The sequence below is a fragment of the Pundamilia nyererei genome, unplaced genomic scaffold (assembly GCF_000239375.1).
Source record: "Pundamilia nyererei isolate P.nyererei 1_Seehausen unplaced genomic scaffold, PunNye1.0 scaffold00310, whole genome shotgun sequence".
Taxonomy (NCBI): Eukaryota; Metazoa; Chordata; class Actinopteri; order Cichliformes; family Cichlidae; genus Pundamilia; species Pundamilia nyererei.
This window is the reverse complement of record NW_005187711.1, coordinates 1-13027: the sequence shown is the minus strand read 5'-3', so window position 1 is coordinate 13027 and position 13027 is coordinate 1. Positions and strand designations below refer to the sequence as shown.

Sequence of the window (13027 nt, the reverse complement as noted above, 5' to 3'; positions counted from 1 at the left end):
TAGGAGTTTTATTTTTCATTTTGTTAGACATGGCACAGTTGAAAGTAAAAGAAGACCACTCTAATTTGTCATGTGTTGTCATATTTTGATATATTTGATTACTTTTCATTGGTTATATTATATCGGGTAAAAATCACCCGGCATTAGTGATCGTGTTACTATTTATAGCGATAGTGTTCTAGGGTTAATATTGTTTAAATTTAACAAAAGAATGAAAAAAATCAATTAAATACCACTCCCTAATACAGCAGAAGTTTCTGAATTAGAAAGATGTAACTTCACATTGTTCTGATGTAGTGAATGAAACCTAATAGATCAGCTGAAATAACGGATAAGTCAGATTCCTTTATGTCGGACCAAAGTCTTCTCTTCTGCTGTCAGCACAAATACAGAAATACACTGCAGCACACTTGCTGCACTGAAACCAGTTGCTCCACAAATGAACTGTATGCAAAAAATCACGGGTTTATTTATCTGGAAATCACTCATGTTTAGGGTTAGGGTTGCGTACTGCAGTCCAGCTGCAAGGAGCCGGTCTCTGCTTCCACAGAGATAAAGCGCTCGGCTTGCTAGCATGCTGGCTCTTATCCAGCTTTTATTACCCTGTATTGAAAAGCTGATTAAGGATCAACAGTGGCTCAGTGCTTTGAGTTAGGGAACAGCACACCGGTGAGTTCGAGGACAGACTGAAGGTCGTTGCGGTTCATCACGCGACACTGACTCAGAGAAAGGGACAGGAGGGATACAGCTGAGTCACTGGCAACTTTGCAACAAGCTGGAACATTTAATCGATCAACAGGATTTCACTTGGTTTTTTATTTATTATTTTTAATTACAGCTTTTTTTTCTTATGCATGATAATGATTTATTTAAGCCTTCTAAGCATTTATAAGAAGCTTATAGGCCTTTAATAAATGTCAAGAAAACTGTAAAGAAGCTGTAAGCAGATTTAACTATTTGTTAATTAATTTAACTTCTCCTGAATGGAAGATGCAGCATCAGGTACAGAAGTAAGAAAAAATATTAAATCTAATTACAGACAAATTTATTAGGGAACTGATAATGAAAGTAATCATTAGTGAGGTCCTGCTGTCTCCAACGGATGATCTGATATCCTCGTGTTGGTGTTGTTCCCAGACCATCATGAAAATGTTGTTCCAGGTTCAACATTGCAAGTGACCAATCACATTGTTGTGACGTTATTCCTTTGTGCGCCAAGCCATTCGTGCATTTATGAAATTCCAATGTTGCAAGGACAATATCAATTCTGCTTACTGTTTATTAAAGGGTTACGGTTAGGGTTAGGGTCAGGGTCCGTTGATCGGCGGACAGAGGCGGTTTCACGCAGCTTAAGTACAGTTTTTTGTTTTACGCCGGTTTTTCCCGAAGTCGCAAAGGTATGATGTCACAACATTCTGATTGGTCACTTGCAATGTTGATCCTGGAACAACATTTAGTATGATGATCTGGGAACAACACCAACACGAGGATATCAGATCAACCGTCTCCAACATCTTGCATCTTGTTTACTTATGTTAAAATGGTAAAATACTTCATCACAGAAAGTCCTTTAAAATTAAGGATCAAATTGTAGCTAAATAATGAGGTTAGAACTTTGACATTTACACATACATATTTGGTTGTTGACCCAAATATGTATGTTGAACCAGTTTTTAATGAGCACTGTGCATTTTTAATTTCTAATTTTGCTGCAGACGTGATATTATCACCCGAGAAAACATTGGTTACCTTCTCCCAGAGGGTCCAATGTGTGAATCATCAGCTGGAAGATGGTGCTCCGAAGCGAGGTGTTGTGTAGGGAGGCTGAGCTGCCTCCTCGCTGCAGGGCTGGACGCACCTACAGGACAACAGGCACCTAGTCAGAACTAAAGCATTTAACCTTAGGGAACCTTTAATAATACTAACCAGTGCAGACCAGTGAGAATCAAAAAGGTGTTTTGCTTTTGTTAGAGCAGCCATTTTGACAAGGTATTGCAAGGAGAAAAACAGGTATAATTAATAATGTCAACTATGGCTATGATCCAGTTAGAGGAACCAGGGTCCTGGTACTACACATAAATGGAATGGGTTTAAAACATTAAATACAACAGGACTGTAAATGACACCTGAGCGTACCCTACAACAACAAACAATAATAAAGGTAACAATATGTACAGGCTGTTTTGCCAATGTCACTATCTTGCCTTGTGATAAACACCTTTAAGAATTGGACAATAAAAACAAAAGGGAGAGAAGGACTAGTGCCTGATGGACCTCGATATCTACCCCAAAAATCAAATAACAAACTGTCTCATCAGATGACTTCTGACTTTTGTTTCAAACGTTGAAGGGCCAAAAACAGTCAATGAAAGTGTGAGGAACAGATTAATCAACATGTTTCTCTGCTTTAACGCAAGATGCTAACATTAGCATGTCCAGCTAACTAGCTTACCATAGTAGCAAGCCAGGCCAAGTAAGTCTGATAATTTAAATTTGTGTAAATTCAAGTAACAAGTTCACTAGGTTATTAATTATTAAAGAACTTATGCTATTATATCAGAGTTTGTGTGTATGCTAACAATACATATACATATAAAATAAACCAAACCTACAGATTTTAAAAGTAACTCTAACACTTAAATGCTACTACAACAGCTACAACAGGAAGAGCCTTACACTCCTTGTGTAGATAAAATATCTGCTGATCCTTTACGATCTTATTCCATTATGAGCTGATGCATCCCTCCATTAATTCATAAAGTAAATATTAATTTTTGCTTTGAAATTAAGGAAGTCACACTGCAGTTTAACTGGAGATTTAGCCAACAAATAACATAAGCTTTATATAAAAGCTTTAAGGGCCATTGTGGCATCACCCAGTTGTCCCATTACCATATTAGTGTTTCCAGGCCAGATTGAAGTGATGGAGTGGCCAAGGAACACTGCATGCTTATGTGGTATTGACTTTTTTTCACACCATGGTAAATGGCCTGTATTTGTTTACAGGTTTAAACGAACTTAAAACATCTGAGTTTCCTAATGACACCATGGGGTCACTAACAAGCTAGTCTGTTTTGTCATGTTTTTGGACTGTAATTTAAACCATAATTTACAAATTGAACATCATTTTATATTCAGTAAGAACTGAAAATAATGACTGACACCATAAACTCAACATTTAAGTGCTTACTGATGTCCTTTAAAAAGTGATCATTAGAGTTGTTTTGCCAGACATCTATATAACTGGACATCCTTTTTTGCAACTGGGGAGTTCACCCTCTACTGGCCAATAGAAAGACTAGATTTAAGTATTTCACTGTATTTAATTTTTCAGAGCTGGGGCTTTGCTAATCCTTCATATGTTCTAAACCAACAAAAGGTTTGTTTTTCAAACCTTGAGTCTTGTCTTGTCATCTTGTGAGTCTGGCAGCAGTTTGCTGCTTTGAGGGCTGCTTGGAGGTTGTACAGGTTCTGGTTTGGATTTTTCTTCAACTTTTGGCGCAGCAACTGGAGCAGCTGGAGAAGCAGCAGCAGGTGGTGGAGGTGGTGGTGCTTCACTTTCCTATAGTGAGGCAGTTTAACAGCAGTTCAGGTTACCAGTAGTTCGAGTTACCTCACACGTATACATTCAAGCATATGAACAGCGGAGATTGCTTTGGCAATTTGATTGGTCTGTATTTGCATGTGTTATTGCTCTTAATTGGTTCTGTGAAGCACTTTGACATACCTCTGGTTTTTAAATGTGCTATATAAATAACATTGTATTGTATTGTAATGTACTGTAGAAACTCAGTCTATACTCAGTCATAGGAGTAGACATGCAAAGTGATGAATTGACATGGTTCCAGCTGTAGTCTTGAGACAGGTCAAGAATTCCAGGTTAATCCTTTACAAAAGACAGTAGTAAGCCCCTAATCTAGTTAAAAGTCCAGCCAGCATGAGTTTTTCACCATCAGCAGAAGAGTAAGTCACAACCCTTAAGCCTTGAGGCTGATCCTTTTTAAATCTCCAGTTTCAACAACTGCATTATTCCTACTGATACACAGCTTCCACGATGAATGCTCCTAAACTGAGCTCCCAAATCTATGTATATATGTGTTTGTGTATGCAACAGGTGATATTAATGTGTTCTATTGATGAAAAGAACAAAAAGAAATGATGGTTGAGCATGTATATAAATGTGAACACCATGTACTGAAATCTGTGAAGAGGTTTTGAATTTCAGCAATTCTGACCCAGCAATGTGGCAACGCATCTCACTGCACTTGGTGTTAATACTGAAGCACATGCTGATTGCAGACATGCTTCAGGCTAATTGGCGAATCTGCTGCGGGCCCTTGAGACATTTGCTGATCTCTCCCAGCAGCAGCGGAGCAGAGAGCTGTTCAGCCTGCAGGAAATGAACCTTTTATTCCTTTGTTTTTAAATTGTAAATGAAATGATGTCTCTATATAGTGGTATTTCAGGGCTTTGACAGAAAGACTGACACTTGCATCACTCCACCCTGTGACGCCCCATCTATGACACCTGGAGTCCTCTCTGTTCAGTACCATCAAAGGATTTTACACAAATACAGTCTTTCACCTGCTCAGAACCACAAATCACTGTCTCTCTTTCAGTGTGTCCGAGCAGGCGGCAGTCCCAACTGTGCGGAGATGAAAGGATAGAAAATATACTGTGTATACTGAAAATAAATGGATAGATAGTATCTCTGGTAACAACTACTTAGAGAAACATCTGTTTTGGCTGCATCCATCCTTTTATGTTTGATAAATGCGTGATGAATAAAAGAAATTATTTTGTTCTCTTATTGCTGAAGCAAAAATAACTCTAACACCTGTTAACGCTTCATTCTCTCTCCTAATGTCAACAAATCTCATGAAAGAGCCAAACCCAGTGTAGCAATGTACCTCTGCACAGTGACTGACTCCATAAGCCTGTCTGAAGGCAAACCTTTAATCTTTTTTTTCTTTCTTCTATTTATTTTACCTAATTTCATGTTTCATTTCAGTGAATTGTGAGTCTTTGTAGAAATGTGCAGTTATTTATGGATGTTACTTTCTTTCATGCTTTCAACCCCCATCTCTCCTCACAGTGAGCGTGAAACCATGAACAAAAGAAGATGCTCAAGTTGCTCATGTTGAATATAATTTGACCGAAAGTGCAATAAAAGTGTCACAGCAAGTGTTCATTTGTCTAAATTTAAAGAGCAAAAAACCAAAGTGACCAAGAAAGCCTGGAAGCCTGATGGCAGGTAAGCTAGTCCAAGCAGCACACACACGCACACTGCCTTTTCTGTATTAAAAATGATTACCAACCAATGTACTGTGTAATTATCATCTCTTAATGAACTATTCAACTAATTAATTATTTTAGCTCAGGAATTAATGATTTCACCTCTAGGCAAGACACAATTCATCAATCAGACCAAGAAATTAAAAGAAAGACAGAAAAAAGGGCAAACTGTAGCCATTGAACACCTGTTTTAAAAAAGGGACCTTTACTGACCTTCTCTGGCTCCTCTGTGGTCCACACCTTAACGATGCTCATGTGTTTGTTAAGCTGGGTCTTGACCGCCTGCTCGATCTGACTGTTGAATTTCATGAAGCTCACATAGCTGATGTAGCCCAGCACCAGCAGGATGCTCTCCCACCACAGGATCATGTTATCCAGGAAGAAGATGATAAGCATGATGAGGTCCAGGATGTAGAAATTCACGTCCCTGAACAGAGGCCACCAGGTCAGGTGCAGCATCTCCCGAGAGAAGATGGCACACATGCCGATCACAAAGAGAATGTTGAAGACGGCTGAGCCCACAATGGTGCCGATACCCACGTTGCTGTGGGAGATGAAGACCCCAATCAGGGAGGTGAAGAGCTCAGGGGCAGAGCCTCCCGCTGCCATGAATGTGGCCCCAGCCACATCATCTGAGATCTCCAGCTTGTTGGTGATGACTTCCAGCGCAGGGACGAAGAACTCATCGCAGACGATGGCCAGGGCGACAAACATGTAAACCATCCCTACAATGTGCAGGGCCACCCAGCCCTGTTGACGCTGCTCTATCGAGAACAAGTCCTCTGGGTAGTCACCCTTCCTGTGAGGTGGCTGGGTTGGGGGGTAGTGTGGAGTTGTGGTGGTCAGTGGCGGTGGAGTTGGTGGCGGTTTGGGAGGCTGGGGATCTACATAGATACACTGTTCGATATCCGTCCTGTTGACGACTTTCACCAGGGTAGCTTTAGTTTCCTCAGTCTCATTAGACGCTATCAACTCCTGGATGCTGACCTCCACATGTTCATCGCTACCCACCTCCGCTCCATCATCCGTCTGGGCGGAGGCTAGTGGCTGTGACAGCCTGGCCTTCAAAGTCAAGGTGTAGACGAAACACAGCAGCACACCTGAGATAAAGAAGAGGATGCGGCTGCACCTTAGTCTCCTCCTCTGAGGCAAGTATACGTTCATTGTCTCGACTCCAAACAGGAAGTTATGTCAGATGCATTGCTAATCCTTAGTCATGCCTGCGCTCTTATGTGGTGTGAAGAAGCCAACAGCAGACAAAAAAGCACATGTACGCACAAAGTGTGTTTCATCTTCAGCTTTGACCTGTGGAAGGACTGAAAACCAGAAAATACCTACAGCTTAAAATCACATCATGAACACGTGTGTATTTATAATGTCCCCTCTGCTTGCATACTATACTAAGGAAAAGTGTGTTTGTGTGTGTGTGTGTGTGTGTGCGCGCGCGCGTGTATCTATGTGTGTATTTGAGGGTGATAGAGGATGCAGACAGCCACCTGTTACTATGGCTACATAATCACTCAGGCTTTAGCTTCTCACATAATAGGAGTCTATTGAAAACACGTCAAACATGTTAAAGCGGCGAGAAAAAACAGGAGATCCGTCTAAATAAAATCAGTAAATACTGAGATTCCTGCTGATTGTGGCTTAAAGAGCGCACAGAAATTAGCGTGATGAAATCCGCGCGTGCTGTAAATGAAATAATACTAATAATTAATACTGCCAGATGTGCATTAACGTCAACATGTTTTTTAAAAAACAAAAAAAACAAAAAACAAAACATGAAATCTGCGAGTGAAAGACGCGCGTTGGGGTTTAATTGAGGACAGCCCGGATTATAATGCAAGGTCGGTGTACATCATTAATCTACACTCTATCAGCAAAAAGAGCATAAATCGCAGAAAGCAGCGGTGTGAAGAGAGCAAGGACGCGGATCTTACCTGTGCGGCCGGCTGCTCGGCCCCGCGCCGCTGCGGACTGCTCCTCCAGCTGTGCGCAACGGACGCAGAGATGCTGACTCCGGTTTTTGGGGAACTACAAGGGCGCACCGCATGGCAGGGCTTGTACGAGGCTCAGCATAATGCTACTAAGAGGATAAGCAGCCAAACACCTTTCACCTTCCCTCTCACACATGAGGCTGTATCAATACGCCAACATTCAAACTGCTGCTGGGCTCGCAGGTGTAGTTTTGAGGCGAATCCTGAGACTCTGCTGCCTGTTGAATTGATGTAGAATAATGGGGCGTTCAGGGACTTGCACAGGAAGCTGGGTCCTACTTAGGGTGTGGTCAGGTGTTTTAGATAGAGAAACCGATTATTACGTGAAATTCTTATTTGCCTCACAAAGAAGAAAGCGTTATCTAAACATAAATATCCGCTCGGAATGAAACACTGCAAATAAACGCTCAAAATAATTAAACAGATGAAGTTAATAAAGCTTAATATGATTATATTATTAACTTCTGCTGGCTTAAATGCTTTTTAATTTAATTTTTAATCAACGAACTATTGCGCAGATCGGGTAAACAGCACTTAAAAGGATAATTTCACCATTCTCATTTTAATTGTTGTAAGTGTAAGCATACATCTGACGTCATCATCTTAATCCAGTTGGACTAGTAGGAATGCATTAATGTGAGCCTTCAAGCTGATCATAGTATAATATATGCAACTATAACATATCCGAAAAATGATTAAGAAGAACTGCAGAGCAAAAACAAAGAGCAATTAATGAGTGTACCATGGCTGGAATACTCTGAGCTTCCACTAGCAAAGCATGTGGATGTTAGTTAACATATTTAGCATGCTGTGTCATATGAAGTTGTTCTAGGCCCGTTATATTGTAGTTGTTAAGGATGAGTGTCATTCACCTTCTTGTTAGATTAGCAAACATGACACCAACATGACACCAAGTGGACAGTGATTTGAAGACCAACTGTGACAACACAGAGTATGCACAGTGATACTCTGCTCATTGTAACTAATAAAAACTTCTGACATGATCTACAAATTGTTAATACTGTAGTTTTGCGAAGGTACTTTAAATCTTTTTTGCAGAGGCTGAGTTTGATTGATTGGGGCCGGATAGTGAGGACACTTTTGATCCAGGAGCAGGAGGCAGGGGGAAGCTGAAGGTGGTCCAGTTTGGGATGATCTTCAGAAAAAACAGAAAATTTGTTCAGGGAACAAAAGGTTGTTTGGAAATAATTTTTAAGCTATGTTTTTCTTAATCTTATGGGACAAGTAAATACAAATTGAAGATTGTTTATATAGCACCAAATCACAACAATTGCTTCAAGGTGCTTTATACTGTAAGTTAAAGACCCTACAATAATATAGAGACAACCCCCTATGAGCATCCAGTTGGCAACAGTGGGAAGGAAAAACTCTCATTAACATCAAGAAACCTTCAGCATAACCAGGCTAAGGGAGGGGTGGCCATTTGCTGCAACCAATTTAAGATTAGGGTATAGAGGACAAAAGACACACTGTGCAAGAGACCCAGAGATGAATAATAACCAAAGATTAAATGCAGAGTGGTGTATAAACACAGAGAAACTATGTGATGTTGTACACTGACAGACATGAAAAAACTTTTTTTTAAAAACAACATTTAATTAAACTTAGTTGGAATCAATTTTCATAATCTTAACATCATGGTTTTGTTACTGAGTCTGCTGACGTGATTTGTTACTTTAACAAATTACACCAATTACTTTGTTCTGTCTTTTTGTTCAGCTCCTCGTTAACACACAGATGTCACCAGAAAATCACATAGCAGCAACTCATTGCATTTGGGCATACAGACATCAAGTCAGTCAAGTCAGAATCGGAATGGGGAAGAAAGGAGATTTCAGTGACTCTGAACATGGCATGGTTATTGACACCAGACAGACTGGTCTGAGCATTTCAGAAATTGCTGATCTGCTGGGAACACAATCACCTCTAGGGTTTACAGTGAATGGTCTGAAAAATGGGAAAAAATTGAGTGGGCAGTTCTCTGGGTGAAAATGCCTTGTAGGGTTCAGGGGAGAAGGACTGTGTTGCTGTTTGCTGATGGGCAATGACGAATAAAATAACCATTCATTATGTTTGCAGAGGAGCAGCTCTGAAGAAACAAAACAGCGAACCTTGAAGCAACAAAAGGCCACACTGGGTGCCACTGCTGCCAGCTAAGAACAGAAAACTGAGGCAATAATTGCCACAAGCTCACCAAAATTAGACAACAGGAGACTGGAAAATTGTTTCCTGGTGTGATGAGTCTCAATTTCTGCTGGGACATACAGATGGTAGGCATGAATGAGCATCGATTAAACACCACAGGCTTACTGAGTTTTGTTGTTGAGTGTGTGTGCCCATCTTCTGATGGCTGCTTCCAGAAGGATAACACGCTGACGCTGAAATAATCTCAAACTGTTTTTTGAATATGACAGTGAGTTTATTGCACTCAGGTGGCCTCATCAAATCTCAGTCCAACAGAACTTTGAGATGTGGTGGAACTGAAGATGGACGTGCAGCCAGCAGATGCTGTCATGTCAATATGAACCAAAATGTCTGAGAATGTTTCCAGACCCTTGTTGAATCTATACCACAAAGAATTAAAGCAGTTCTGAAAGCAAATGTGTGTCAAACCTAGTACTGGCAAGATGTACCCAACACTACAAGTATACCTGCCCGGTGAGTGTATACTGTCAATGGTGGATGCTCATATTAAACACAGACTAATTTTCAACATATGTCAAAAGTAATCTATGTGAGCCAAAAGCTTGGGTTTTACACTGCTCTAAATACACTTTCCAACATTTCTTTCTTTCTCCTATTGGCTCTGTATGATCTCAGTGAGAGCATATATCCTGTGCTCTCAAGATGAAGCACAGAAGCAAACAACCAACCAACCTTTATTTGTCACATACACAATCATACAGAGTACAACATGTAGTGAAATGCTCGTGTCTGAGCTGCAGACAGGCTGCAGACGTAGCTGCGCCATTCCAGGGCTTGGTTTTTAGCATGGAGGCGTCTAGCCAGGACCCTTACTGGATACCAGGGTCTACCACAACCCTACTGATGGTTCAAACTGTTCTGTTTGTAAGGGGACAATCAGGTGAATTTTGTCTCAAAGGTACAGGAAGGAAGTTGAAACAACCAATATGGCCAAATATAAAATAAAACACGTTTTTTTGTTAACCTGGAAAGGAAATTTAACCGTTAAGGATTAACAAGTCTCTGCATGTCCTGAAGAAAGTCAGAACACAAAATACTCTCCAAAATGTGACATGACAAAGGAATCTTCAAAATAAGAATGTTTATTTCATCTTTCCCCTCCCCAAACACTGTGAAGAAACTAAACTTATAAAAAGGTCCAGCACCGGCCTGAATTTGCCAGCATGAGAACATCTGAAAACACAGAAAAAAAAACAAAACAAAAACATAGACATGCAAAGCACTCCACATCAAGTTGAATGCCCAATACGTATCTTACAAACGACATCCACTCACAAACAGAGAAACATAAAACAAAATTGACCATGAAAACACAAATGAAATGGCAAAAATGTTAGCAAACAAATAAATGCAAAAGAAAGAGTGGCTGGGAAATAGTGAACAATTAAGGAAATGATGAAACACTGGGACAAAAAAATAAGGCATGCACAGCTCCTTCTCATATCATTTATATATTTCATACATGTTTTATATGCACTGAACAGGATCTGTTAGTGAAATCAAGTGGATCTGGGGCGACTAAAAGAGAAGATGCAAAGAGAAGATCCCCCTGTCCCCAAAATACCCCCAACAAACTTTGAAAATCATGAGCTAAATGCATACTGTCACACATTGCTGTTGAAACTAACGCAAGGATTGGTATGAAGGATTGTGAATCACTCCCAAAACAAACAAACTGCTAAGAACATTTGCATGACTTTGTTAATATTCAAAGCACTGAGTGACTGACAGCTCCATCCAAAGCTCAGTGCTGCAAATGCACCGTGGAACCAATGAGGAGAAAATAAAGTAACTCTAAAACTGTTCATAGTTTGCAGCCACAGTGTTTTATTGTAAAGGCATCTGACACAACAGCTTTAAAAGTTCAAGTGGTGTTATAGCTTAACCTTAACTTCTGGAAGATTTACCTCACAGCTGACCTTTTTGTGGAGAGTTCATATTAACATGGTAAAGACTGCTAATCACAAAACCTCTCTTTTGGATACAGTATTGCCATGTCCACACCGTGGTTTGTGTTCAAGCGGACATGACACGCCATGTTTAGACTCTCACTCATTCATGTACTTGCGACAACTGAAGCAGAAAACAACTTTCAAAAACCTTGAAGACTTTGGAATGGACATAATAGAGAAGTTGTATCTTGGATCAGAGCAGAGAACGGCATCCAAACTGCATCAGTTTTCAAATACATTTACATGTAAGGAGAAATGATGGTAAAGGGAGTGTGACTTTTAATATGTGGCTTAAAATACCATAAAGCTCCAGTAAACATGATTTAAAGATCAACTTTGAGTGTAACATTATTATTATTATTAAAGTTTTATAAATAACGTGAAATACACGAAAGACAAAAGAGGTCCTAAATTGGTTCCTAATTATGCATTAACAATATCTTTTCTAATTATGAACTAAATTGCTATTTATAAATCACAATTATAAAGATTCTCATTATTCATTTCCATTCTTGTGATAAAAAAAACCCCTTCTTTTTTTATTTATGTCCCAAAATATCAACAAACAAAAACATTACTTTATAAAGACACCTCTAGTGTGGAAAACTCAATAAATACAGACAACAAACAAGTCAATCTCTCAGCAGTAAGATCAGCACATATGGTGCCATCAGGAGACGTTTGTTCAGCATCCGTGATCCATCCGTCTGCTACAGAAGCGTTTACAGTACAGGACAGAGTTGACACAGTGGAGAAAAAAATGTGACCAGTGCTCCAGCATCACCTTAGTGTGTGCGGATGAAAATGAGAACAGGAAATAAAAGGATAAAAAAACAAACAAACAAAAACAAAACAAAAACACAAAGAAAACCAGCTGCTTTGAAGTGTGCGCAAGGCAAGGGTGTCGATCGGTTAGTGCACTTTCCTTTTCCTCGTGCGGTATCGTCTTCTTCTCTGCTTGTACAGGTGCCGCAAGTTGATGAAGAGTCCTGTGGGGAGACAGTTTCTGTCAGTATGAAGCTCACAAACTCACTGGCATGTTTCTGGATTATAGATGACCCAAAGAATGGAGTGTCTCTGCAGATTAAGGAACTAAATGTCGTGTTTCAAAGGCCTGCTTTAAATGTAACTAATAAACCAGAACGTCAGTGACGTAGCAGTTCATCAGACTCACAATCCATCACAAAAAGGTGTGAAAGAATTTTACAACATCATCGATTAAGTCATTGATTAGCTGTATTGCACAAAGGCAATAAGCTAAGAAAACATAATTAAGCCATAATTATGTATATATAACTCAAAATTATGTATATATAGTGCTTTTCTGCTCTACCTGACCACTGAAGCACGTTATACAACATCTCTTAATCACCCATTAACACACATTGATACAAGCACATTTCTATCCAACTGTTACACACTGATGAATGGCAGCTAGGGCTGGGCGATATGGCCTAAAATCCATATTGCGGTATAATTTGAAGCATGTACGGTAACGATATATATCGCGATATATTATTTTCTTCTAACATACATTCTTACATATACATATATACA

General features: G+C 39.7%; 1 protein-coding gene across 3 annotated transcripts in view; it reads right to left on the bottom strand.

The window, feature by feature from the left end:
* Window positions 1-7504, bottom strand: part of LOC102207484 (sodium/potassium/calcium exchanger 1-like) — a 23759-nt gene extending 16255 nt beyond the window's left edge. For all 3 annotated transcript variants that reach the window (XM_005751409.1, XM_005751410.1, XM_005751411.1), the window contains exons 1-4: window positions 7236-7504; window positions 5509-6611; window positions 3395-3562; window positions 1750-1858 (exon numbers count right to left, since the gene is read on the bottom strand). In XM_005751409.1, the coding sequence (XP_005751466.1) occupies window positions 1750-1858; window positions 3395-3562; window positions 5509-6459 (1228 nt within the window). In that variant the 5' untranslated portion in view covers window positions 6460-6611; window positions 7236-7504. The remainder of the gene's footprint in view (window positions 1-1749; window positions 1859-3394; window positions 3563-5508; window positions 6612-7235) is intronic.
* Between the last annotated feature and the right edge of the window lie 5523 nt (window positions 7505-13027).